The sequence below is a fragment of the Pelophylax lessonae genome (assembly GCF_965119305.1).
Source record: "Pelophylax lessonae genome assembly, chromosome: 1".
In the NCBI taxonomy this organism is placed as follows: domain Eukaryota; kingdom Metazoa; phylum Chordata; class Amphibia; order Anura; family Ranidae; genus Pelophylax; species Pelophylax lessonae.
The window spans coordinates 681396321-681423124 of NC_138768.1; the positions used below are offsets into that span (position 1 = coordinate 681396321).

Below are 26804 nucleotides of genomic sequence, written 5' to 3' on the forward strand. Positions count from 1 at the left end.
GAAGCTGTTATCTACTTATTTATTTATTTATTTTATAGCAAATACTCAATATAAGTAAAAATAACCCACAACTTTTTTCTTTTTCACTAGTTGCATTAGCAGAAAGTGTGCATTCCGAAGTCTCCTGCCCTCTTGGATACTTCCCCTGTGGCAATATCACAAAGTGTCTTCCTCAGTTCATGCACTGTAATGGAGTTGATGAGTGTGGAAACCAAGCAGATGAGGATAACTGTGGTAAGTCACAAGTCTTTTTCTTTGTTGGTGTACTAACAAAACAGAACCAAAGAAACCAACCCCTCAACAAACCTATTCAAAAATAGATTTCTTTATTTTTTTTTTTACTAAGCTTTTTTTTCCGTTATTGGAAAGATATGTGTCCCAGCTGTATGACCTTGTTGACAGTGGAAGACCTTCAACATTAATCCCAGAGGATTATGGATTATATGTAAAGGAAAGGGGTAACATCACAAACAGAGCTTAGATCACTCTGATAACACTGGAATCTTTAAGGGTCACACACTCAGCTGGTAAGCCCAATCCACATCTAGCACCACTCAGTGGGTACTCTGAGCAGTGGGATCTAAGACTCTCACCATCATTCTACAGATATGAACTGACCTTCACCCCTTCAAACAATGGAGGCTCAGCTATACACGTGCACATTGAAAACTTCTCATGCATAAAATGGCATCCACAGATCAAGCATACACTTCAGCAAAAATGTCACTCAGAGCTATTTAATGTATTTCCCTGGGGTTTATTCAGTCCCATGCAAAAGAGTCCCTTACATGTTTTCAATATTTCAGGAAGTTGCTGGGGCAAAACAGTCCCAGCCACATGCTCACCCAGAACAGGGAATTTTATTCTGGGCTCACATGTTGGCCTCAGCTCTGCTGCTTTTTATTATTTGAAAGACTTTCAAAATGCAGTCTTTCCTAAGATTACTCCCCAAGCTTTTTGTTTTTTGGGGGACTACAGTGCTTTGCAGAATTCTATGGAGCCTCATCATAGCCCTACTGTGCACGCTCATGGGAGAGGACTACCCATGTGTGCCTGTGCCAACTCGCACAGGCAGCCTAAGAGAACTAGATGTGTATGCATGCACATTAGCTTAGCAGTGATAGGATTTGAAGTCTTGAGGAGGAAATACAGTTTGGATGACGTTCTAAGTTCAGAGGGAGCCAGAGGTTGTGGCTGTAAAGAGAGTTAAATGTGAGTGTTTATGGACATTTTTGGAAATAACAATTCATTGTGATAAACTGGTCAAGAGTAATGTATTTCCAGGGCCGTCTTTAACACAGGGTATAAGGGGCAGCTGCCCCAGGCCTAGTCATTGTTGTGGTGCCCAAAGCAACTGTCCCTTGACCCCGAGCTGCCCGCAAATAGTTAACAAGTGGATTTGTCTATCACTGAGGAGATGAGGGTGGCCTGATTGGCCAGCTCAGTAAGGTAAACCTTGTCTTGGGAAAGCACCTGTCAGTCCTGGATACAGTTACACCGACCCCTCTCCCTCACCATGTATGTCTGACAAGCGGCGGACCATTGTTCTGCTAAAAAAAACTTCGCTGAAGGGTTTGGGGGGGGGGTGCCTGGTGTTTGCCTGACATCCTCTGAACACAATTAGGGTAGGGCCGGGGGGGGGGTCTTGTGTAATGAGGGGGTTAGTAAGGGGGAGGGGGTCCTGTGTAATAATTGGGGTAGTATGTGAAGGGGGGGTCCTGTGCAATGATGGTGGTGGTATTGGGGAGGGGGTCCTGTGTAATAATGGGCTTAGTTTATGGGAGGGGGATCTTGTGTAATGATGAGTGTAGCATGGGGGAGAAGGGTCCTGTGTAATGATGGAGGAGGTATAGGAGAAGGGATCTGTGTAATGATGAGGCTAGTATGGGGAGGGGGTCCTGCGTATGAGGGGGTAGTATGGTGGAGAGGGTCCTGTATAATGATGGGGAAGTATGGAGGAGGGGTCCTGTGTAATAATGGGGGTAGTATGTAAGAGTGGGGTCTTGTGTAATTATGGGTGTAGTGTGGGGAGGGGGGTCCTATGTAATGATGAGGGTAGTATGGGGGAGGGGGTCCTGTGTAATGATGGGGGTAGTATGTGGGAGGGGTCTTAGATAATGATGGAGGAGAGGAATCCTCCATAATGATGAGGGTACTATGGTGGAGAGAGTCCTGTGTAATGATGTAGAAGGTGGTCCTCTGTAATGATGGGGGTGGTATGGGGGAGGGGGTCCTGTGTAATGATGGGGTGGTATTGGGGAGGGGGACCTCCTGTAACAATGGAGAAGGGGGTCCTGTGAAGAGCAAAATTGCATTGTAGGGGGGAAGAAAATGTTTGCCCAGGGTCCAATCAATGTTAAAGAGTAGTGATGAACCGAACACCCCCCTGTTCGGTTTGCACAGAACATCTGGAACAGGGGAACTGTTCTTGCGAACATGCGAACTCTATTAAAGTCTATGGGACACAACATGAAAAATCAAAAGTCCTAATTTTAAAGGCTTAAATGCAAGTTATTGGCCCAAAAAAATGTATGGGGACCCAGGTACTGCCCTGGGGGACATGAATCAATGCAAAAAATATTTTTTAAAACGTTTTTACAGGAGCAGTGATTTTAAATAGGTTGTAAACTCAGTTACATTTTTTTTTTTTACAATCTGAAAGAGAAACACATAATGAGCTAGTATGCATCGCCCACGGCACGGGGCTTTGAAGGAACGGCACCAGCGGCCGTTCCTTCAGAGCGCATACGCCAGTGACGTCACTGGCTGCATGTAAGGTAAATATCTCCTAAACAGTACATGTTTAGGAGATATTTACAGTACCTATAGTTAAGCCTTATCATAGGCTTACCTATAGGTAAAAAGTGTCAGAGGAGAGTTTACTTCCTCTTTAATATATTTAAAGTGAAACAATAAAAATTTAAAATTCCTTTAAATATCATGCCTGGGGGGCCCCCTTAATGTGCCTGTAAAGTGGCGCATTTGAACGATGTTTCTAGCCTGCTGCAGCAATATTGACATTTCTAAAGGAAAAAAAGTAATTTAAACTTGCTTGCGGCTGTAATGTATTGTCGGCTCCCGGAAATACAGATATAAAAAATGAAAAAACAGTGTGGGGTCACCCCCAAAATCCATACCAGGCCCCTCAGGTCTGTTATGGATTTTAAGGGGAACCCTGTGCCAAAATTAAAAGAAAATGGCGTGGGGTTCTCCCTAAAATCCATACCAGACCCTTATCTGAGCACATAGCCTGAATGGCCAGGATGGGGGTACCAGGCCACATGCCCTCAACATGGGGGGTGGGTGCCCCCCCACCCCAAAGCACCTTGCCCTCATGTTGATGGGGACAGGGGTCTCTTCCCCACAACCCTGGGCTGTGGTTGTGGGGGTCTGCAGGGGGGGAGACTCGTCGGAATTCTGCCCCCCCCCCCTATGTGAATGGATATCGGGTACATCATACCCCTTCCCATTCACCAAAAAAGTGTGCAAAAAAAATAATGACAAAAGCCAATTTTGGAAAAGTATTTTATTAAAAAATAATAAAATTGTGTCACCCGATGATCAGTTGCCCGTTCTCCCGATAAATAGGAAAAAAAGAAGCTCCTGCTTCTATGGACACTTCACACATAATGAGCTCTTTTGATTTTGACAGCTCTTTTATAGTGACCTGACGTCACAAGCCGCCCCACAATGCACTGCTCAGGTACAGTGAATAAATTACTGATGTCATGTAATTTATTCACTGCACCTGAGCTGTGCATTGTAGGACGGCTTGAGACATCAGGCACCCGAGGGGCCTGGTATGGACTGGGGGGGACCCCACGCGTTTTTTTCAGCAATACTGACATAAACTGATATAAACTGAAGTGCCTATATATATATATATATATATAGAATTATATATATAAAAATCTTTCTCCCTGCTAGCAATGTATTATTAATTATAAAATTCCACTTATAAATCACCCACTGGCCAAGGGATTCAAACCCACAACCATCGCAATTGCAGGCCTGGTATTCTATCAGCTACGTCACCATCAAGTACGCTTAGGTTGAACACACTTTCTCTGCCTAACTAACTAACTAACTAACTCCTAGCTCACCCTACACACAGTGGATGAGATAAAAATTAGGGACAGTGTGTTCAGCTTAAACAGGCTTAACGATGGTGTAGGTGGTAGAATGAGAGAGCTGTGAGTTTGATTCCCCCAGCCAGCCAGTGATTTATTTATTGGAATTCAGAGGTCAGAGTCCATGATAAGGTGGGAACTCGAAGTTCCCGCCAAGAAGCCCATTTGTTCGTCATTCGACGAACGAGTGAACAGCCAATGTTCGAGTCGAACTCGAAGCTCATCCCTATTAAAGAGGGCCTGTGTATTTCTGATAAAATAACAGAGGCTTTAGTACTAATTTAAAGCTCAATTCTACAAGAAACTCTATTTTGTTTTAAATAGAGTGAGGAAGGGTTAAAGCTTATGGAAGGTTATAATTTATTTCTGTATTCTGTTGTAGCAATCAACCTCCCCTCCGCTTCCTTACAGCATAACACACCAGAGTAAAGTGGAAGAAGGGTTAGAGCTTCTAACAATGTTTTCATTTTTGTCCATGCCTTCCTGGAGCCATGAAAACTGCTCCCTCATTTCTTGGAAATCATTGAGAATCCCCTCAGTGCAGTCACAGACAGAAAATAAAAACCTGGCAGAAATGTTAAATCTTCCCCATTCTATCCAACATGAAAAAATATAAAAATAAAATGCATGTATGTTTCATCAGCAGGCCAGGTCCTCTACATGCACCTTTTGAATTAGCTTTAATTTTAGTGAAATAGTACTATTGGCCAAATAAATATATCTAATCTATCAGACTTCTACATATTGATATATGCCCCAACAAGACCTTCTCCAGTAGACATATAGCACTCTGCTTCTGATCATCTAATCTATCTACCCTGCTTGTTACACTTACCTGACAGCAAATCTTTTCCACAGCATCTTGTGAATTTTCTCAGATGAAAAGAAAGGCAGATTGGTTATCAGAAGCAGAGTTTTTGTGCCAACTGGAGTAGGTTATATTAGAGAGTCTGAAGACTGGTTGCCGTTGATTAAAGCATTTGAAAGCAATGTTTTTTTCTAAAATTCTGTCCAGATTAGGCAATTAACTTTTATTATCCCTGGTTACCCTAACTGCTTGCCGACCGTATATAGTACATATACGGCGGCAAGGCGGCTCTCCTGCTAAGGATTACATACCTAGTACATGATCCACATGCCAGGCTCGGGAGAAGGTCGAGGTAGGTAAGTAAACAAACACAGGGTTCTTTTCTGACAGCAGCAATGTGCTGTTTTTTCTCCCTGCAGTGCTGAAAAACGAAGCAATTGCTAGTTAAAGTAACGCAGTGCTATATCACAAAAAATTGCCTGGTCATGAAGGGGGTAAAACCTTCTGGAACTCAAGTAGTTAAAGTGATTGTAAATGTAAAAAAAAAAAAAAAATAATAACAAACAGGTTTATACTTACCAGCTCTGTGCAACTTAATTGCACAGAGCGGCCCCGAACCTTTTCTTATTTTGTCCTCAGCCAGCGCTTCTGGTTCCTCCTCTCTCGCAATGGCTCACTCTCAAGTCATGCTGCCTGTGTCCAATGACACAGAAAATGGGGCTTGCCCCCCGCCCCCACTTCCTCATTACTGGCTTTGATTGACAGCAATGGCTCCTGCTGCTTCAGCAACGCATTTGAGGCCAGGAAGTTAGGAAAGAGATACCCTTCAGGCAGGAACAGAACTGGATTGAATGAGGTAAGTATAAGGGGAACGAGGGGTGATACTACTACCTAAACATGTTTTACCTTAATGCAAAGCATGATGAAGGTAAAAAATGTTTAGGCTTTATAACCATTTTAAGATAATTTAAGCTTACTGTTGTATTAAAAGAAACCTATTTTGAGAGAAAAATGGGAGCTATAATTGTTCACCTTATGAAGAATATTGCCTGGTAGTCAATACAACTTATGTACTTTCTGAATTATTGACCTGGCGTGTGTATTTAGTCAGTAATGTCAAGATAAGTCAGAGGTCTTTAACTTCATATGTGCTCTCCACAAGTGATTTCAGAAGTATTGTATTGTTTAATTAATTAGATTTGCATAATAGTCAGGTATTTTTAGAAGTAGGTGGCATCAATGACACCCTCCATATTACTCTCAGCACAGGTTTTTTTAGCTACCAGATCCAGTCTTATACATTTGTTAGATGTAATAATCCTTACAATTCTGTAGTTTTAGGTTTAAAGGAGCAAGATCCCAAGCAGGGGTGGATCCAGAATCCAGTCTAAGGAGGGGCACTGCTAGAAAATAAAGTGTTGCTTACAGAACTGAATATAGAACTGAGTTGCTGTAGAACGGCTGCAGCACACCTCTCCATCCGGGACTCATGCCCCTGCAGCCTTCCTTCATTGGTTTTGCCATGGTGAGGTGGCGGAGACAGGGCCATCCTTAATAGTGATTGGACCCTGAGCAAAAAATTTTTAGGACCCCCGGCACATTAATATACATACTACAGAAGATGATCAGAGACTGCAGACATAGTACAGGAGATGGACACCCTACAGGAGACTGTCAGAGATGGCAGACAGTAGAGAAAACGGTCAGAGGCTGCAGACATACTACAGGAGACTGTCAGAGGCTGCAGACATACTACATGAGACTGTCAGAGGCTGCAGACACACTCCAGGAGATGGCCAGGGGCTGTGGACACACTCCAGGAGATGGCCAGAGGCTGTGGACACACTCCAGGAGATGGCCAGAGGCTGTGGACAAACTCCAGGAGATGGTCAGAGGCTGTGGACACACTCCAGGAGATGGCCAGAAGCTGTGGATACACTCCAGGAGATTATCAGAGACTGCAGACATAGTACAGGAGATGGACACCCTACAGGAGACTGTCAGAGATGGCAGACACAGTATAGAAAATGTTCAGAGGCTGCAGACATACTACAGGAGACTGTCAGAGGCTGCAGACATACTACAGGAGACTGTCAGAGGCTGCATACGCACTCCAGGAGATGGTCAGAGGCTGTGGATACACTCCAGGAGATGGCCAGAGGCTGTGGACACACTCCAGGAGATGGCCAGAGGCTGTGGACACACTCCAGGAGATGGCCAGAGGCTGTGGACACACTCCAGGAGATGGTCAGAGGCTGTGGACACACTCCAGGAGATGGCCAGAAGCTGTGGATACACTCCAGGAGATGATCAGAGACTGCAGACATAGTACAGGAGATGGACACTCTACAGGAGACTGTCAGAGATGGCAGACACAGTAGAGAAAATGGTCAGAGGCTGCAGACATACTACAGGAGACAGTCAGAGACTGCAACCATACTACAGGAGACTGTCAGAGGCTGCAGACATACTACAGGAGACTGTCAGAGGCTGTGGATACACTCCAGGAGATGGCCAGAGGCTGTGGACACACTCCAGGTGATGGCCAGAGGCTGTGGACACACTCCAGGAGATGGCCAGAAGCTGTGGACACATTCCAGGAGATGGCCAGAGGCTGTGGACACACTCCAGGAGATGGCCAGAGGCTGCAGACACACTCCAGGAGATGGTCAGAGGCTGTGGACACACTCCAGGAGATGGCCAGAGGCTGTGGACACACTCCAGGAGATGTCCAGAGGCTGTGGACACACTCTAGGAGATGGCCAGAGGCTGCGGACACACTCCAGGAGATGGACAGAGACTGTGGACACACTCCAGGAGATGGTCAGAGGCAGCGGACACACTCCAGGAGATGGTCAGAGGCAACAGACACACTCCAGTAGATGGTCAGAAGCAGCGGACACACTCCAGGAGATGGTCAGAGGTAGCAGACATACTACAGGAGACGGTCAGAGACTGCGGGACATAGTACAGGAGGCGGTCAGAGATGGGGGACCCAGTACAGGAGACAGAGATGGGGGACACAGTACAGGAGACAGATGGGGGACACAGTACAGCAGACAGAGATGGGGGACACAGTACAGGAGACAGAGATGGGGGACACAGTAGAGGAGACAGATGGGGGACACAGTAGAGGAGACATATGGGGGACACAGTAGAGGAGACAGATGGGGGACACAGTACAGGAGACAGAGATGGGGGACACAGTAGAGGAGACAGGGATGGGAGACACAGTACAGGAGACAGAGATGGGGGACACAGTACAGGAGATAGAGATGGGGGACACAGTACAGGAGACAGATGGGGGACACAGTACAGGAGACAGAGATGGAGGACACAGTACAGGAGACAGAGATGGGGGACACAGTACAGGAGGCAGATGGGGGACACAGTACAGAAATGGTCAGAGACCTTTTCAGAAATGCACAGATTTGCACAGCTCAGGGTTTCAGGTTAGTAGTCATGCTGTCTATGGAGGGAAAAACATACCTGGCCATCAGGCACTTTTCGAGGTCCGGGACGGGGCAACCACTCAAATCTTCTCTCCTTCTACTCCATCCAGAGCACATAGGCTGCATGGGGCAGGGTCAGAGCATCAGTGGAGCTCTCGGCCCCACCCTCTCTCTGCTGGCTGTGTAATACAGTGCTGCTTCCTGTGTCCCCAGTGCGCTCTGCGGTGCTATTGTCAGGGCCACTATCAGGGCAAACAGAGAAGCTCCTTTGGATGTCGGGGGGGGGGGGCAATTGACCCGTTGCCCCCCCCTGGATCCGCCCCTGATCCCAAGTCTGCTCCCTTGCCGCAGTCACAATGACGGGATTTTCCTCTAACTTACATTTTTCTTTATACCTTGTAGAGCAGAGTAGCAGGATTGAATGTTTATGGCAGTGGGATTGTATTAAGGAACACAAAGATCTCACCAGAGTCTCTAAGACATGAAATTTCAGTTTTGCATTGCCAGCTCATTTAAACCAGTCCTTTTCAATATTTTTAATGTGAATGACCCAATGAAATAACTTTCAGGTCCCAGGAAGCCACTGCTAATAAATATTACATCTACAGCTCAAAGACATTTGCATGAACAGTACGTTATAGATAGATATAAATAGATATAAGAATAAATAAAAGAAGAAGAAATTTGGTATACTTTGGGCCCTAGTACACACTGGTTTTCATTGGGAAGAATGCACCTTACATTGGTGGTCAGTGGGGAGAATGTCTCTCTTACAAATACCTAAAAAGATCATTGGTGTCAATGTAAGCTTATCTGTGAGGCAGAAATGGCTAATTGAACCACTGGCAACCTCTGGAGGAACACTAGCTGAGAAAGTCTGCTTTAAACTATAGCCATCATAAACATTAAACTGCACTAGACAGTTAAAGTGTAAAATGTATGTGCTTGACACAGTCTGTCAATAACATTAACACAGCAGTTTTAGTTCTTCTGAGTCTCTCTGTAACAATGTTTTATTACCTATTGATCCTGACAGAGATACATGCATTTTCCAATTTCTTTAACTATCTAGGCTATCTAGCAAAATGACAGGTACAAGGGTTGGGGCAGACCGTATAACACCGCTAGAGGTGCTTACAATTGATCCTTGATATCTCCTTTGTCACTTGTAGAGCGGAGACATAGAGTCCCTTATCTGCTTCATTATCTGACCAATGTTCCCCAATTTCCTCTACCCATCCAGTCATCCTGACTGACTGCAGGTGAGGTGAGCCTAGGAACTGGAAGGAGCCTGGTGGGCCTGTGGACCTGGGAGAAATTAAGGTTGAGATGCCTGATCATCTGCAAGATTATTGGTCCACTGAACAGGCACCTAAATCACTTATAGTTACTGTATAGTTAAATACTTATAGTTAAAGTGACTGCTGCTGCAATAGGGTTTGTGTCTTATACTGCTTTCCTGTAACACAGCTATGATGGCAGTAAAGCCCCGTACACACGTACCGAATGTCGGCCGAACGATCGGCCGTCTTTTGTCTGGTGCTGTTCTGTCGGTTGAAAAGTGCTAAAGACTGCACATGAATATTGTCGGCCAACAACAGCCGACTGCAGAAGTGATATCATGTGATGGTTAACTTTCCGTGTGTTTTTTTCTTCTCTGAGCATGCCCAGTCTTGCTCATCTGCTGTTTGTTGGCCGAATTCTGTACTGACTGAGGAACAATCGGCCGTTCTGGTGTTGACCAACAAAATTTTTAAAGCCTGCACACCAGATTCTGTTCGGCCGAAAAGTCGCAGTCGGTTGCCGGAAGCATCATACTAACAAGCCGACAATCGGCCGATCGGTCGGTGGTCGAATATTTACGGCCGACAATCGCTACGTGTGTACGGGCCTTAAGGGCCATGTTTTCCCATGCAGTGAGTTTTGACACCCTATTCATTTGAAAGGCCTGCAAAATACACTGGACCATGCAAAAAGTAGTGCTTGCACTACTTTTTAAAATGTAATGAAAGTAAAACCAAAACATTTTATATCACACTCAAAATACTTGTGACTATAAAAAATGTGAAAGAACTTGTGAAATGTAAACAAAAATTGAGTCCTTCAGAAAAGACAGTTCAATTTATATAAATTTCTTTAACCACAAATCCTTAATCCAGTGTGACAGAGCGAGACCCTGTCACTGTGAATTTTTTTATTTTTATTTTTTTATATATATGGCACAGGATTCGCATTAGGGATTAATGCGAGGTTCTACTATCACTTCTAGGCGGAGAAAGCTGTTTTTGGTTTTCCAGATTCTACAGTTGTGGATCAGAACCTTCAATCCCATGTCCAGATTTTACCAGGTGCCTGAAGACTGTCTGAGTACACAGGTGTGCAAGGTCATTATATATTCAAGCCTGAGGATAGTTCATAGCTCCCAGTCTGGAGACAGCTCCCAGTGGGGGAGACAGAAGGTCTCCCCCACGGGTCAGAGATGCTCTAGCTAGCAGCCAGGAGACAAGAGGTCTCACCCATGGGTCAGAGGTGCCCAAGCAAGAATTCAAGAGATAGAGGTCTCACCCAGGGGTCAGAGGTGCCCTAACCATCAGCCGGGAGATAGGAGGTCTCATCCAGGGTTCAGAGGTGCCCCAGAAATGAGTCAAGAGACAGAGATCTCCCCCAGGGGTTCAGAGGTGTCCTAGCCAGCAGCCTGAAGACAGGAGGTCTCTTCCAGGGGTCCGAAGTGCCAAGAACCAAGAAACAGGGGGTCTCACCCAAGGTTCAGAGGTGACCCAGCCAGGCGCCAAGAGACAGGAGGTCCCACCCAGTGGTCAGAGGTGCCCCAGCAAGGAGTCAAGAGGTAGGAGGTATCACCCAGGAGTCAGAAGTGCTAGAGCCAGAAGCCAAGAGACAGGAGGTATCACCCAGGAGTCAGAAGTGCTAGAGCCAGGAGCCAAGAGACAGGAAGTCTCACTCAAAGATCAGAGGTGCCCCAGCCAGAAGCCAAGAGACAGGAGGTCTCACCCAGGGGTCAGAGGTGCCCATCTAAGAGTACAGAGACAGAGAGTCTCATCCAGGGGTCAGAGGTGTCCCAGTCAAGGGTCCAGAGACAGAGAGTTTCAGCCAGCGGTCAGAGTAGTCTCAGCCAATAGTCAAGAGACAGGAGGTCTCACCAAGGGGTCAGAGGTGCCCCAGCCAGGAGACAGAAGGTCTCATTCCAGGAGTTAGGTGGTTTTCTTTTGGGGTGTCAGGAAAACCCCTATCCAGAGGCCAGGATTGGGCTGTGCAGAAGGGTGCTGCGACTATAGGATAAGAGAGCCAAGTAAACCATTAGAGCTGAACAACGCAATCAGAGGGACTAGACATGTGCAATTCATTTTGGTCAAATATAAATTCAGATGAATTTTTGGTTATGCAGAGATTCAGATGTATGTATCTGAATCTCCGAATGAAATAGTAATAAATTTTGTTGAAATTAACCTAGATTTGTTTCATATATTAGTTTTCTAACTAATTAAAATTTTTCGGAATAATTGTAATTCGGATCGGTCAAAAAATGATCGACCAATTCAAATTCTGTGTGAAGAATAGTTGGTTGTTAGGGAGTGAGCCGGGAAGCCAGCTGCCGTGTCCTTAACAACCGATGACTCATCCTCTGTCAGCACCACTGACAGCTGAAATGTAAACAAAAGAATGCCACAATGAAAAGTTCACAAAAAAACAGCTGGCTTGCCGGGCTGCATGCTTAGATAAGGGTCTGGTATGGATTTTAGAGGGGATCCGATGTTGTTTTTTTTTGTTAAACTTTGGCGTGGGGTTCCATTTAAAATCCATACAAGAACTGAAGGGACTGGTTCTTTCTGGGTCGGCGGATGTCATGATTAATTATGGATCTACATTGGGGGGCATTTTTACTATTTCTTAATAAAGGATATGACTAAAAACTTGTGTTGTGTCTTTACTCATGTTTAATACTTTTTTTGGTGAATGGGTAGGGGTAGCTACAAATACTGTAGTTGCTGACTTTTAATAAAGGGACACTTACGTGTCCAGGGATCCTGCGCGCCCAACACTCCTCACCGTGATTGGATATCAGGTCCTGTTGCCTGGCAGTTGCTGATGCTGGACCTCCCCCAGGCTGTGTTCCTCTGACTGGGTTCATCTTGCAGATACGATCAGCGTAATACCTTTAAAATCTTGATTTATGCTTCACTGCCAAGTCCTGACCAATGTGACCATAGGTCCATATAGTATATTTTGATTTTGACAAGCCTCTGTGAATATGGCAATAAGTGTTTTATCTAAATATGTAATTTTGCTGGGTCAGAATGCGCCTGTGAACCTCCCCTGGGTTTAATCAGTTAGATGTAGATCTCCTGGGAGCTTTGTTCTCTCCCAGTTAGTGGATGATATTGTGGTGATATACATATGAAAAGAGAGCTCCAATAGTGCTTATATCGTTTATATACCAACTTTATTATAACATATCCAGACAAATTAGCACTCACATGCATACTGTATGGTGCTTTCAGCGCATGATTGGGCATAATATACAAGGGTCATAAAAGATAAAAACACTACCCCTATATATATTGTATCAATAAAATAGAACAACGGATAAGGGAGTCCTACAGGATAGTGATACATTATCTAGGACGATGGATATTAGTTTACAGTTTGGAACAGGTTAAAAGAGATTTTATAACCATCAATTATAACTAGTATTTTAACTTTTAAATTTAAAATGTTATAAGCTGTTTAAATTGCATATGTTTTTAGATTGGAGCTCTCAAGAGACGCACAACCGTAGCAATCACCGTCCTTACATAGTACTGTTTTAAATGCAATTATAGTCATTAGATGGGCTAGCATGACTTTTAGTATTGTTGATCATTGATGTCCCAAATGAATGATTAATCGTTTGTGTCAATGGGCATAAGGAGAGGGACCACGATAATATGGAGCTGACGCAGACTACAAGAAAATGGTGGCCAGACGATTATATATAAATGTAGGTAAGCCTTCCATCCAGAAAAAAATCCCCTGAGGAAGATACGTGACCCTGTGTTGCCATGTGTAGGGAGGGGCAAGGACGGTGAAGGCTGTCAGACCCTTGCAAGACAGAGGAGTCTGACTAATCGTACGGTTGTGCAGCTTTGAAGGTTTTTTAAACAAAACTGTTTGGTGTAGCCTGGTGTGCTGGAAGCACCATGAGCATGTGAGTATTCATTTGTCTGGATATGTTATACTACAGTTGGTATATAAACGATATAAGCACTATTGGAGCTCTCTTTTCATATGTATATCACCACAATATCATCCACTGACTGGGAGATCAGTGCATGGGAGAGCAGAGCTGACAGGAGATCTACATTTAACTGATTGAACCAGGGGAGGTTCACAGGCGCATTCTGACTTAGCTTAACTGTTGGGTCACATTTTTTGAGGTGAGCATTCACTCAGGAGGGAGGAGCATGAGTGAGGTGGCACATTATTCTATTTTGGAGCACATTGTTGTTCAGAACCCTTTAATGTGGCTTAAAAATTTTAAATAAAAAATTTTAAATAAAAAAAAAAAAAAAAAAAAAGAACACTTTAATGTATATTCAAGTTATGGATCACGTCACGTTGGAATAATCAAAACTCATGGGAATATATGAACTGTGGAACATATCACATTTGTACTGCATGTTGATAATATATATTTTGGACTTTTACATTGATGTTATATCACTTGTTGTATACATTGGCACATTATTGGATGGAACACTATAGACAGGAAAGGGAATGTAGCGTGGCACTTCTATTTAATTGAATACATTTGGTTCTATGACATCTTACCACATCAGAGGGCGAGGGCTGGTCCCATTTTTCTTGTCTCTGATTGGTGGATGTTTAAATGTCTTTTCCCGATTGTATGCATTTATTACTTGCCTGACAAAGGGGTTCTGCGTGGTTTTGAAACCTTGCACTTCTTTGCTGTGATCGCTGAATAAAAAAAATTTGGACTTGATTTAAGGTCTGTGGTGTGCTGGCAAATATTCACACTGTTCTACACATGGTTCCAGTCTTCAGCTGGCTGTTGCTGCAGCACCCACTACATTCTAAACCTATTCCAGGAACATGTGCGATGGAAATATTGACAGTGGCAAGAGACTAAAGCTGCACAAATGAATCTTTTGTCTGCTGGGAACTATTATGCTTTCTTCAAGGGCCCTAACTTTGCCGTCCAACCTTTTTTTTTTTCTTTCATCAATCACTGGTCAGTGGGATAAAAACTGGGACTGTTTTAATAAGTTAGGACTGTCTTTATATACTATTACTAGGTAAATGCAGTTCTATGAATTACTGTCAGAATACTGCAGGTGTTAAACCATATCTAATGTTGTTGTCTTATTGGTTGTTTGCATAAGTACACATTCTAATCCTTTCTTCTTTTAGACTATGCTTTGCCTAATACATTTTTGAAATATATCAAAGTGTGTTGGTAAGTGCTGGTGAATCAGGTGTGCCCTCTTCACGTGTGCACAGAAATCACAAAACGTTTCAGCAGCTCCTCTGGTAGTAGTGCTGCATGCCAATAGTACAGAAATGTGAAATTTTAGTTGGACTATTAAGGGGAATGATCCGACAGGCCTCTGGCAATATAATGTGATTTTCATACAAAGGGAAATATAGCTTCATTGCTCAAAGTAAGATTTCTGATAGTGAATGTTCTAAAACAGGAGTATTGCCATTTGTAGGAGGTAGGATGCGTCTCCACACATCTAATAAGCCTACGTGCAGTATATAACAGGCATATGAGATGTTCGTTTTAGCTTGTGGGCAGTTTTAGATTGTGGGTAGGAGTTAAAGTATGAGTTGAGATCCCCTACAGGTGAGATGTATAAGTGGAATTACATTTTGTACTGTATTATCTTTTTAAATGAAGCATAGTGTCAGCATTAAGGTGGATTTCCTGCAGGCAGATTGCAGCTGGAGTAAATCATTGTAGGGTAGTATACATAGCTTGATGTTTGTTTTGGCTCCCCCAATCCTCCTCCAGGAGACTAGTGTCCTGCAATCAGCCATTGCTGAGTTTGCGTATATGGGTGTATGATGCAAGTCCATAGTGTGAAGTACAATAGATGGCAATAGTGAAAGTGGGAAGTGAAATGAATTTCAATAAAACACCAGATGAGCAATTAAATGTAAGGTTGATTTAAAAAGTTACTGCACCACTGCAGATCAGTAGCTGTAGATCTGGAGGTCTCTATAGATGTGGTGATTAAAATACAAACATATCGAAGAAGAGACATGAAATCTGAACTCCATGCAGGCATATCAACTTGGGGCGATAACAGTAGTTTTCCATTTATTCCATGTGCAACAGAACAACAGTCACCAGGTGTTATAGGAACTTCATCAGGTGAAGTTGAATTAAAAAATTGGAGGACCCCTCAACTTGGTCATAGTCTGTGCACTCAATAAATTTATGCACTGACATCAAGAGTGTTTAGTTGGCTGCTTCATTCCCAAGGTGGTGCTCATTTTTGTCAAACTTTTTTGTGGCTGCAGATGGGGTGTCAAAGAAGTGGGTGCCCCTTTGGGCTATGATCTTCAACTTTGCTGGGTAGATAATCCTGTAGAGGATGTTGTACTTGCAATGGCATTCTTAAAGTAGAAGTTCACCCAAAAAGGGAAGTTCTGCTTGTCTGCCCCCCCCCCCCACTACATTTGGACAGTGAATTTATTTTGGGGGGGAAGTGGGCACCTGGTTTTGACAGGTACCTGCTTCCACCTACAATCGGATCACCACTGGAAGCTCTCCCCGCCCACAGGCTTCTAGAACACTCACAGGTCCCAGAAGGCTATGGGATCATTCACAAAGTGCAGTGTGGCTTGCACGTGTGCAGTGGCCAGCCGCAAGCTGCATGGAGTCACAGCTGGCTGCCTACAGTTAAAGTTTCGGCATCAGGGACAGTATTTGCTGCTGCTGACCTTTAATTTTTTGGTTCCTAGTGTAAAGAACCACTTTAAATATCAAAATATTTTGTCCATTGACACAACTTTCTTTCTAAAGCGATGCCTGGAATTAGGATTCATTTGGAGCCCTCTATTTCTGAATCTTTTTTTCTGTCTAGTTTTTTTGCAAAAGTTCTGTCCTTAAAATGTAGCATTTTTAGGAGAAATGATCTGGGAGAGGTAGGTAACAGTGGTCTGGAAAGGATCCTCTGAGCTCTTTCTACTGAGAATAAGGATATAAAACTGTCAGCCTCAAACGTTTCTTTGAGCATTCTGGTCTCTCAGGCAAGGTCCTGAGGTCTCTCTCCCAATTCTAATCAGCTTTGGCAGGGTTCTGTTCAGTCAGCTGCAGTAGCAGCTCAGTGTTTTCCTCATACACCCGCTTGCCTCAAAACAGTCCTTTTCTCTTTCCTCAGCAACCAGCAGACCCACTTCTACTTACTTTGTTGCATCAGCCAATCACCTCCCAGGTCAAATCAGACCCAGTCCAGATTGCTGCCCCCTGAACTACAGACACTCCATAGATGAGCATTGCAAGGTGGTCGCCTTAACCACTTACCTACTGGGCACTTTTACCCCCTTCATGCCCAGGCCGATTTTCAGCTTTCAGCTCTGTCACACGTTGAATGAAAATTGCGTGGTCATGCAACACTATACCGAAACAAAATTGTAAACATTATTTTCACAGAGCTTTCTTTTGGTGGTATTTTATTACCACTGGGTTTTTTATTTTTTTGCTAAATAAACTAATATAGACCGAAATTTAAAAAAAAAAAAAAAAAACGTTTTCAAAGTTTGTTATAACATTTTGAAAACAGGTAATTTTTCTCCTTCACTGATGTGCACTGATGAGGATGCACTGATGGGCACTGATGAGGTGGCACTGATAAGGCAGCACTGATGTGCATTGTTAGGTGGCACTGATAGGCTGCACTGATGGGCACTGATGGGTATTGATAGGTGACACTGATGGGGACTGATGAGGAGGCATTAATGGGCACCGATTGGCAGCACTAATGGGCACAGATTAGCAGCACTTGTGGGCACTGATTGGCAGCACTGGTGGGTAAAGATTGGCAGCACTGGTGGGCACTGTTGAGACTATTAGTGTACTTGTCCCTTTTACACAAGCCAGTTATTGACTCTCATCTCCACTCCTCATGCTGTCAGAATGAGGAAAGGAGTGCCGATAACCAACTTCTGTTTACATCCGTGATCAGCTGTGATTGGACACAGCTGATCACATGGTAGAGCTGCTGATTGGCTCCTTACCTCAATCTGTGATAAGCAGTGTCCGGAAGGACACTGCGATTGCAGAGCATGCCACCAGCGCCCCACAGCAGGCACACGGCAGGCGCGATAACGGCCTTCCAGAACTAGCTAGCAGCACTGTAGCTGTCATTCGGCTATAGCGTGGTCAGCAAGTGGTTAAAGATGGCCGCTGCACTTCTGCATTTATGGATATTCAGTTTAACCCTGTCCACACTGCAGAAGGATAATACAGGAATTCCTTGTCATCAACTGTTTTTCTCTTTTTTACAAATGTAATTTTTTATTATGCTGTGCATTTCCCTTTGTTGTTTCTTGGTCTACACTCTTTATTGAGTACTTCTTACTTGACACCACCAGCATAAAATCAAAATCATAAAATCTAAACAGTTACAAAACAATATCAAAAAATGGAAAATGTACATTTTTTCAAGTGTGAATTTAGTAGCTAGACAAAAGCCTTAGGCCCCTTTCACACATGCTGACTGTTTGTCCATTTTTCATCCACCTGTTGACGGATGAAAATTGGACATCAATGCATCTCTATGGAAAAACTAATGTAAATGGATCTGTCTTTTGGAACCGATCAAAGCCCTATTTTTCTTCTGTTAAAAAAAAAAAAACGGATCAGATGAAAAACGCATGTAAATGGACAAACAGTCTGTTTTTTTATAAAAAAAAATGGCTCCAGGACTCTGGTTAAGGACTCTAGCCGGAGGAGGTAAAAAGGGATGAAAAACAGATGTTTATAATACAAGCAATATTCTTCAAAAAAGAAAATAAAAAAAAAAAAAAAAATATATATATATATATATATATATATATATATATATATATATATAAAAAAGTATGTGAAACTCTTGGAATCACCTGGTATGGCATTGCATGCTATCAATAAGCTTATGATCTACCAGAACACCCAGATCCTTTTACACCATTGAAATGTGCTTAAGCTAATTTGTCGTGTCTTTACTGAACACAGCCATTAAACATTAAACATTCACAGTACTGGAAGAAAAAGTATGTGAACCCTTGGGGGTTAATAGCTGGAACCTCTTTGGCAGCAATGGAGGATACATTTTTGACCATTTTGCTTTATGAAACTGCGTTAGCTCAGACACATTTGTAGGGCGTCTTATGTGAACAGCTCTCTTGAGGTAATTTCCCACCATCTCTATGAGGTTAAGGTCTGGGCTCCAAATTGGCCATTACAAAAGGCGCTTTTTCTTTTTTTGAAGTCAGTCTGTGGTTCTTCGATGCTTACTGTGGTTTCCAAAGCGAGCAAAATCCCTTCTTGTATTAAGAGAAGTATAGACTGCAGAGAGAGAGATATCATTTTTTGCCCTGTACAAATCATTAGTAAGACCTCTTCTAGAATATGCAGTTCAGTTTTGGGCAGCAGTTTACACATGGATATTGGGGAACTGGAAAAAGTGCAGAGAAAGGCAAACCAACCAATAAGAGGCATGCTCTGAGGAAAGAAAAGGAACTGAATTGATTCCCTCTTGAGAAAAGGAGATTAAGGGGGTATGATCAGCATGTAAAAATACATAAGTGGAACCTATAGTGAACTTGGTGTTGGCTAATTCACTTTAAAGTCCTCACAGAGGACAAGGGAACACTCTTTACATCTGGAGGAAAAGAGATTTAATCTTCAAATATGGAAAGGTTTCTTCACAGTAAGAGCTGTGGAAATGTGGAATAGACTCCCTCAATAACTGGTTATGTCCAGCTCAGTAGATTGCTTAAAAAAAGGCCTTGATTCTTTCCGAAATGTACATAATATAACTAGGTAAACATAGGTAAAAAAAAATATAACTAGGTAAAACATAGGTAAAGTTGATCCAGGGGAAATCCAATAGCCTCTTGGGGATCAGGAAGGATTGTTGTCCCTGACTGAGAAAATTGGCTCATGCTTTGCTGGGGTTTCTTTCCCTCTTCTGGATCAATGGTTGGTATAGGTTTGTGTATATAAGATTGTATTTTTTGTTTTTTCACTTTTATTGGTTGAACAAGTTGAACCTGTGTTTTTTTTCAAGTAGATTATGTAACTATTGTGTTTGTCAATTTTTGTGACTTAGATGAGGATTAGATCAAATTTTATGGCAAATTACGGAAAACCAGTTAATTCTAAGGGGGTTTGCATACTTTTTAATATACACTACTGTGCAAAAGTTTTAGGCAGGTGTAAAAAAATGCTGTAAATTAAGAATGATTTCAGAAATAGAAGTGTTAATTATTTCTTTTTATCAAATAACAAAATGGAAAGTAAATGAACAGAAGCAAAATCCAAATCAACTCAATATTTAGTGTGACCACAACTGGCCTTCAAGACAGAATTAATTCTTCTAGGTAAACTTGCACGCATTTTTTTATAGATTGTTCCAAACATCTTGTAGAACTAACCCCAGATCTTCTATGGATATAGGCTACCTCATATCCTTCTGTCTCTTCATGTAACCCCAGACAGACTGGATAATGTTGAGATTAGGGCTCTTTGGGGGCCAAACCATCACTTCCAGGATTTCTTGTTCTTCTTTATGCTGAAGATAGTTCTTGATGAGATTGGCTGTATGTTTGGAGTCGTTGTACTGCTGCAGAATAAATTTGAGGCCAATCACACGCCTCCTTTCATTTTATGGCATGATGAATACATATTTCTCAGCATTGTGAACTACTTTGATCCTGATAAAATCTCCATTCCATTTGCAGAAATGCAGACCCAAACTAAGTTGCAAGTGACCTCCACATGCTTCACTGTTGCCTGCAGACACTCCTTATTGTACGGATCCAGTCCTTTAGCTAACAAACTGCCTCCTGCTAAAACCAAATGTTTTACATTTTGACTCATCAGTCCAGAGTACCTGCTATCATTTTTCTGCACCCCAGTTCCTATGTTTTCATGCATAGTTGGATCTCTTAGCCTTGTTTCCACATTGGAGGTATGGCTTCTTCCATGAAGACTGCTTCTTGCCAGACTTCTCTGGACAGTAGATGGGAGACCTGGGTCCCACTGGTTTCTGCCAGTTCTGTGCTTATGGCACTGCTGGAAATATTACAATGTTGAAGGGAAGTAAGCATGATGTGTCTTTCATCTGCTGTATTAAGTTTCTTTAGCTGACCACTATGGTCTTCAATCTATCTTTCTGTTTCTTTAAAAGGACTTCAACAGTACATCTTAAAACCCCGGTCTGCATTGAAATCTTTGCCTGGTAGAGACCTTGCAGATGCAGTATTACTACCTTGCGTCTTATTGCTGGGCCTAGTCTTGCCATGGAGTATGACCTTTGACATGACCTAAACTTAGAAGCAAAATTTGGCTGTGCCTTACCCAGTTTTAAGGCTCTTACACTGATGGGTATGTTTCAGTTAATGGCTATGATTCAACCTACATATCAATAGCTAAAGATCATTAGCACCTGCTTGGTATAATTGATCAATCTTACACCTGACTCTAATCCTAGAAAATCCCTGGCTTTGTGTAAATGAACAAAGTGTACAAGTGTAAGAATTGATTGCTGGTTTGAAGCCAAAGGGAGGTCACACCATCTATTGATTTGATTTCGATTTTTCTTCTGTTTGCTCACTCTTGTTTGTAAATTAATAAATATAAACAATTAAAACATACAGTAACTCACAAAAGTGAGTACACCCCTCACATTTTTGTAAATATTTTATTATATCTTTTCATGTGACAACACTGAAGAAACACTTTTCTACAATGTAAAGTAGTGAGTGTACAGCTTGTCTAACAGTGTAAATTTGCTGTCCCCTCAAAATAACTCAACACACAGCCATTAATGTCTAAACCTCTGGCAACAAAAGTGAGTACAAAATTGGGCCCAATTAGCCATTTTCCCTCCCCGTTGTCATGTGACTCGTTAGTGTTACAAGGTCAGGAACAGGTGTGTTAAATGTGGTGTGATCGCTCTCACTCTCTCTTACTGGTCACTGGAAGTTCAACATGGCACCTCATGGCAAAGAACTCTCTGAGGATTTGAAAAAAGAATTGTTGCTCTACATAAAGGCCTAGGCTATAAGAAGATTCCCAAGACCCTAAACCTGAGGTGCAGCACGGTGTCCAATACCATAAAGTGGTTTAACAGGACAGGTTCCACACAGAACAAGCCGCGCCATGGTCGACCAGAGATGTTGAGTGCACATGCGCAGCGTCATATACAGAGGTTGTCTTTGGGAAATAGATGTATGAATGCTGCCGGCATTGCTGCAGAGGTTGAAGGGGTGGGGGGGTCAGTCTGTCAATGCTCAGGCCATATGCCGCACACTGCATCAAATTGGTCTGCATGGCTGTTGTCCCAGAAGGAAGCCTCTTGTAAAGATGATACACAAGAAAGCCTGCAAACAGTTTGCTGAAGACAAGCAAACTAAGGACATGGATTACTGGAACCATGTCTTGTGGGCTGATGAGACCAAGATAAACTTATGTGGTTCAGCATGTGGTGTCCAGCCTGCATGGCGGCAACCAGGTGAGGAGTGCAAAGACAAGTGTGTCTTGCCTACAGTCAAGCATGGTGGTGGGAGTGCCACGGTCTGGGGCTGCATGAGTGCTGCCGCCACTGGGGAGCTACAGTTCATTGAGGGAACCATGAATGCCAACATGTACTGTGACATACTGAAGCAGAGAATGATCCCTATCCCTTCGGAGACAGGGCTGCAGTGCAGTATTGCAACATGATAACGACCCCAAACGCACCTCCAATATGACCACTTCCTTGCTAAAGAAGCTGGGGGTAAAGGTGATGGACTTGCCAAGCATGTCTTCAGATCTAAACCCCATTGAGCATCTGTGGGGCATCCTCAAATGGAAGGCGGAGGACCGCAAGGTCTCTAACATCCACCAGCTCCATGGTGTCATCATGGAGAAGTGGAAGAGGAACCCAGTGGCAACCTGTGAAGCTCTGTTGAACCCCATGCCCAATAGGGTTAAGGCAGTGGTGGAAAATAATGGTGGCCACATAAAATATTGACACTTTAGGCCCAATTTGGACAATTTCACTTAGAGGTGTACTCACTTTTGTTGCTAGCGGTTTAGACATTATGGCTGTGTGTTGAGTTATTTTGAGGGGACAGCAAATTTACACTCTTATGCAGGCTGTACACTTACTACTTTACATTGTAGCAAAGTGTCATTTCTTCAGTGTTGTCACATTAAAAGATATAATAAAATATTTACAAAAATGTGAGGGGTGCACTCAGTTTCGTGAGATACTGTATGTTTTTGAAAGAATTCTTACATTACTGTAGTGCTGTAGTGTGTGTGTATATATATATATATATATATATATATATATATATATATATATATATATATATATATATCATTGAGACCTGTTATTTGGATAATCATATTATATCAAAAGAGAGGTCACAAAAAAGGAGTGGAGAAACACGTAAAGAAAACTATTTATCTTTGGAAATACTGAGTATTTTATGTCATTACAGGTTTGCAATGGCAGCCTATCATGAGCTTGAACATCAAAAACTTGTACTTTGGCAAGAGGGGGTAGGGAATTTGCCAAAAAATATTACCTCTAGGATGCCTAAACAACAGGAGCTATGTATGATTATTTTCTTAACGAAAAAGGTAAAAGGCAAAGTCCAAAGAGGGTCTAAAGTGAACCCGTATAAAACATGTAGTTGTAAAAGAATTCAAGTTACCTCTTTCCTAGTAGAACGAGCATACATTGTGGTATATGGAATCCATCTCACATGTCATTTCACTAACAGAGGAATACTTTGTTTTTGCCACTGTCTAGAAAAGGTAGTGCGGGCTAAAATTTTAAATTGGAAGCTTTATCGAGTCGGGCCCTCTGATTCCTCCTGTATTGAATTGTATTGTAAATGTACTGTCTGCCCTTATGTTGTAAAGTGCTGTGCAAACTGTTGTAATGAACATAATAATTTAAGATGCATTAGGGATTTTGACAGCAACTAGCTTATGGTATATTTGCAGGATTTTATCCCAAAAGGGAATGATTTATGCACATGTTCTCCAAATATGGATCATTGTTCCTTTGGCTGCTAAGCTTCTCCAACGTGTATTTATAATAGAGGAATTTCATTTATTTAAGACCACAGGACAACAATACCATGTTCTATGTTCTTGTGCTCTAAAGGAAGATTTTGTGGGTTACATTTTGTCTCAGTCCAGTTCCTCAAGGGAGGTGTTCATTCTCTAATTTAAAAAGGAATAGTGGATTTTGTGAATGAGTTTCCTGCAGCAACAATTGGCATATTATAGAGATTGAGTGTTCAGGTCTGTTTTCTAATGCTGTGTACAGTCTGAGTGGGTCCAATGGAAGCAAAGCTCTTACATAGTGGTTTAATTGAGAATACTCCATCACCACATTAGATAAGTTGTGGCAAAGGGGATTATCTGCGATAGAGGGGGTAGTTTGCAGTGTTGTAATGATGCAGAAGAACATTTTTTGAGTTTTTGAGTGCAGAAGTTCCAGGTAATAAGAAACACTTTCATTAAAAAATAGCGGAAATATTCCAATACGAATATTTGCCTTTTAACATTCTGATAAACTTGCTCTGTTGCTCTCAATGACTAGAGAGTAATCCTAGCAACTCTTCCGAATTGTGAAGAAAGAAAAGTGGGTTTTAGAGGTCAATACAAGAGAAAATGTCACCTTGCACATGAACCATTCAAAGAGAGTGTCACTGTTACAGTACATGTCCAAGGTGACAGTGTGAAAGATTATTCCTTTGAGATGTTAGGAGAGTAAACTCACCATTTCATCAAAATCAAAGGGGATCCAAAGAATTTCTCTTCATGGGCACAGAAGTCATTGTTTATGAGCCAGAACTGGCATCTGTCTTCTCCATTAGAAAACACTGGAGGGATCAATTTTTTCCTATCTGTTCTTCTTTATCTATCAACACTGCAGCAGTGACTGCAACTGCTGCCACGAAAGGGGTCATAGTGAACATGGTTCAAGGTAGCCTAATACCACAATTTCACACCACACAATACATGATGTCACAAAAAACTGCTCATCATCAAGCACTCGCTTCTCGGCCTTTTGGCTAAGATCAAGTGTAGTATCTGTTCTTATCAGTGTTGGAATGGAACCGGAAGGTTAGTATCGGTGGTGGCCGAAGTTAACCAGGGCGCTCTGGGCGTAACTGGAGGACCGGAGTAGGCCAAACCAGAGAAAGCCGGATGGTTCCAATGCCTTCCTGATTTGAATGGGTCCGACCCTATCAGTTTGAAGGGAGCAAGAAAGCTGGGAAAAGACGGTTAGTATTGCTCCTGGATGTAATTGGGGAGGAATTGGGATGGCGGTGGGAGGGCCTTTCCTCCTGGGTTGAATCTGGCCTTGCAAAAGGCTTGTCCCCAGTTGAAGGCAGGCTCTCTCTAAGCTGTCCACGTTCCAAACCTCCTGGTAGGTAAGGGCTACACTCGGTCTGGCCATTTGGCGGGGGTAGAAAAAGCCTGTAGTGTATGTGCCCCTGGGGTGGCAGCCCAGGGGTGCCTTAATTCTCACTGGTGAGGGGCAGCTCGCCTTGAGTTTTTCGGCACCATGGTCACTGCACCTACACACTTTTTTAAGCACCTGCCTCTTGGGCAAGGCCTTTTGGCTTCGACCAGAGGAATTTTTATTCCGGCCGGAAGGCCTGCCCTTGTATTTTCACAAGGGCACTAATTCACTTCTCCACTTCCCCTTCCCCACCTTTTTGTTTGTGTGTGCTTTTTTCTTTGTAGTTTGTCACTTTCTATCACCTTTTTTTTCACTGCACGACTTGTAGGGTGTGGGTCCTCGGGCCCTGCCTTGAGTCTTGGGAGGGGGTGGATAAGGCCTTTTGGCTTAGTTCGCCCTCTCTCATGGGGTCTCCCTTCGGGGGAGCCCCACTTAGTACTCGGTGGGGGCTGTTTCGGCAGTCCCCCTGAAGAACGGGGTTTGGTCTGGTTTCGGCCAGACAGACCATGAGTACCTTAAATCCCTGTCAGGAGTCTTGCGCCCCGGGGGATCGAGGTTCGGGTCCTACCTCTTCGGAGGGAAGACCATTTATGTTCGCACACCCTGTGCACTTTTTGTGTTCCTCACGTTTGTGTGTGTGCACTTTTTTATGCACCGGGTGAAGTCTTTTGAGTGTGTTTCACACGCTACGGGCTAAAAAAAAAAAAAAAAATGAACCATTCAAAGAGAGTGTCACTGTTACTTACAGTACATGTCCAAGGTGACAGTGTGAAAGATTATTCCTTTGAGATGTTAGGAGAGTAAACTCACCATTTCATCAAAATCAAAGGGGATCCAAAGAATTTCTCTTCATGGGCACAGAAGTCATTGTTTATGAGCCAGAACTGGCATCTGTCTTCTCCATTAGAAAACACTGGAGGGATCAATTTTTTCCTATCTGTTCTTCTTTATCTATCAACACTGCAGCAGTGACTGCAACTGCTGCCACGAAAGGGGTCATAGTGAACATGGTTCAAGGTAGCCTAATACCACAACTTCACACCACACAATACATGATGTCACAAAAAACTGCTCATCATCAAGCACAAAAAATGCACCAAACCTGAGCCCATCTCCACATAATAAAATTATAAATGATGCACAAGCCTTTTGTAGTTTATTATTGATAAAAAAAAAAACCTTTCTAGTTTAATGTGTGGTCCAAAAGTTCAAATATAGTGTCTTTGCATGATCGTGTTGTACATGGAGGTGTTCTTTTGTTAGAAATTCTGTATATAGCCCTACAGAAAAGACAGTCCAAAGTCCACATTGTCTTTGCTGCTTAACTGCAGACAGGAAATATACTGGCTGATGTAGTTGGTGCACAAAATACATGAACAATGTATTCCAACATCCTTTGGTGTTGAACTCTCCCAGAACTGTCATTTCCGTCTCATGCAATTAGCTCATTTCTGTTCTCAGCAGTTTCTCTTATCACAATCCAGGGGCTGATCATGATTCTATAACAGGTCCTCCCATTGAGCTTGCAGGAATTAGGATGCACCTGCAAGAAACAGAAAGCATATTTATTTTTTTGCTTTCGATAGGTTTACAGGTTGTGTTTCATTTTTTTTTTTTTTTTTTTTTATGTTGCTGTTCCACTAGGAAGATGTCCATTCTGAAAACACAATGGGAAGTAAGAGGAGATATTTCCAAAGTGTGTGGAAAT

At 42.8% G+C, this 26804-nt stretch overlaps 1 protein-coding gene across 2 annotated transcripts in view; it reads left to right on the forward strand.

The window, feature by feature from the left end:
- Positions 1-26804, forward strand: part of RXFP1 (relaxin family peptide receptor 1) — a 567744-nt gene that overhangs the window by 204940 nt on the left and 336000 nt on the right. For both annotated transcript variants that reach the window (XM_082253060.1, XM_082253061.1), the window contains exon 2: positions 91-234. In XM_082253060.1, the coding sequence (XP_082109186.1) occupies positions 91-234 (144 nt within the window). The remainder of the gene's footprint in view (positions 1-90; positions 235-26804) is intronic.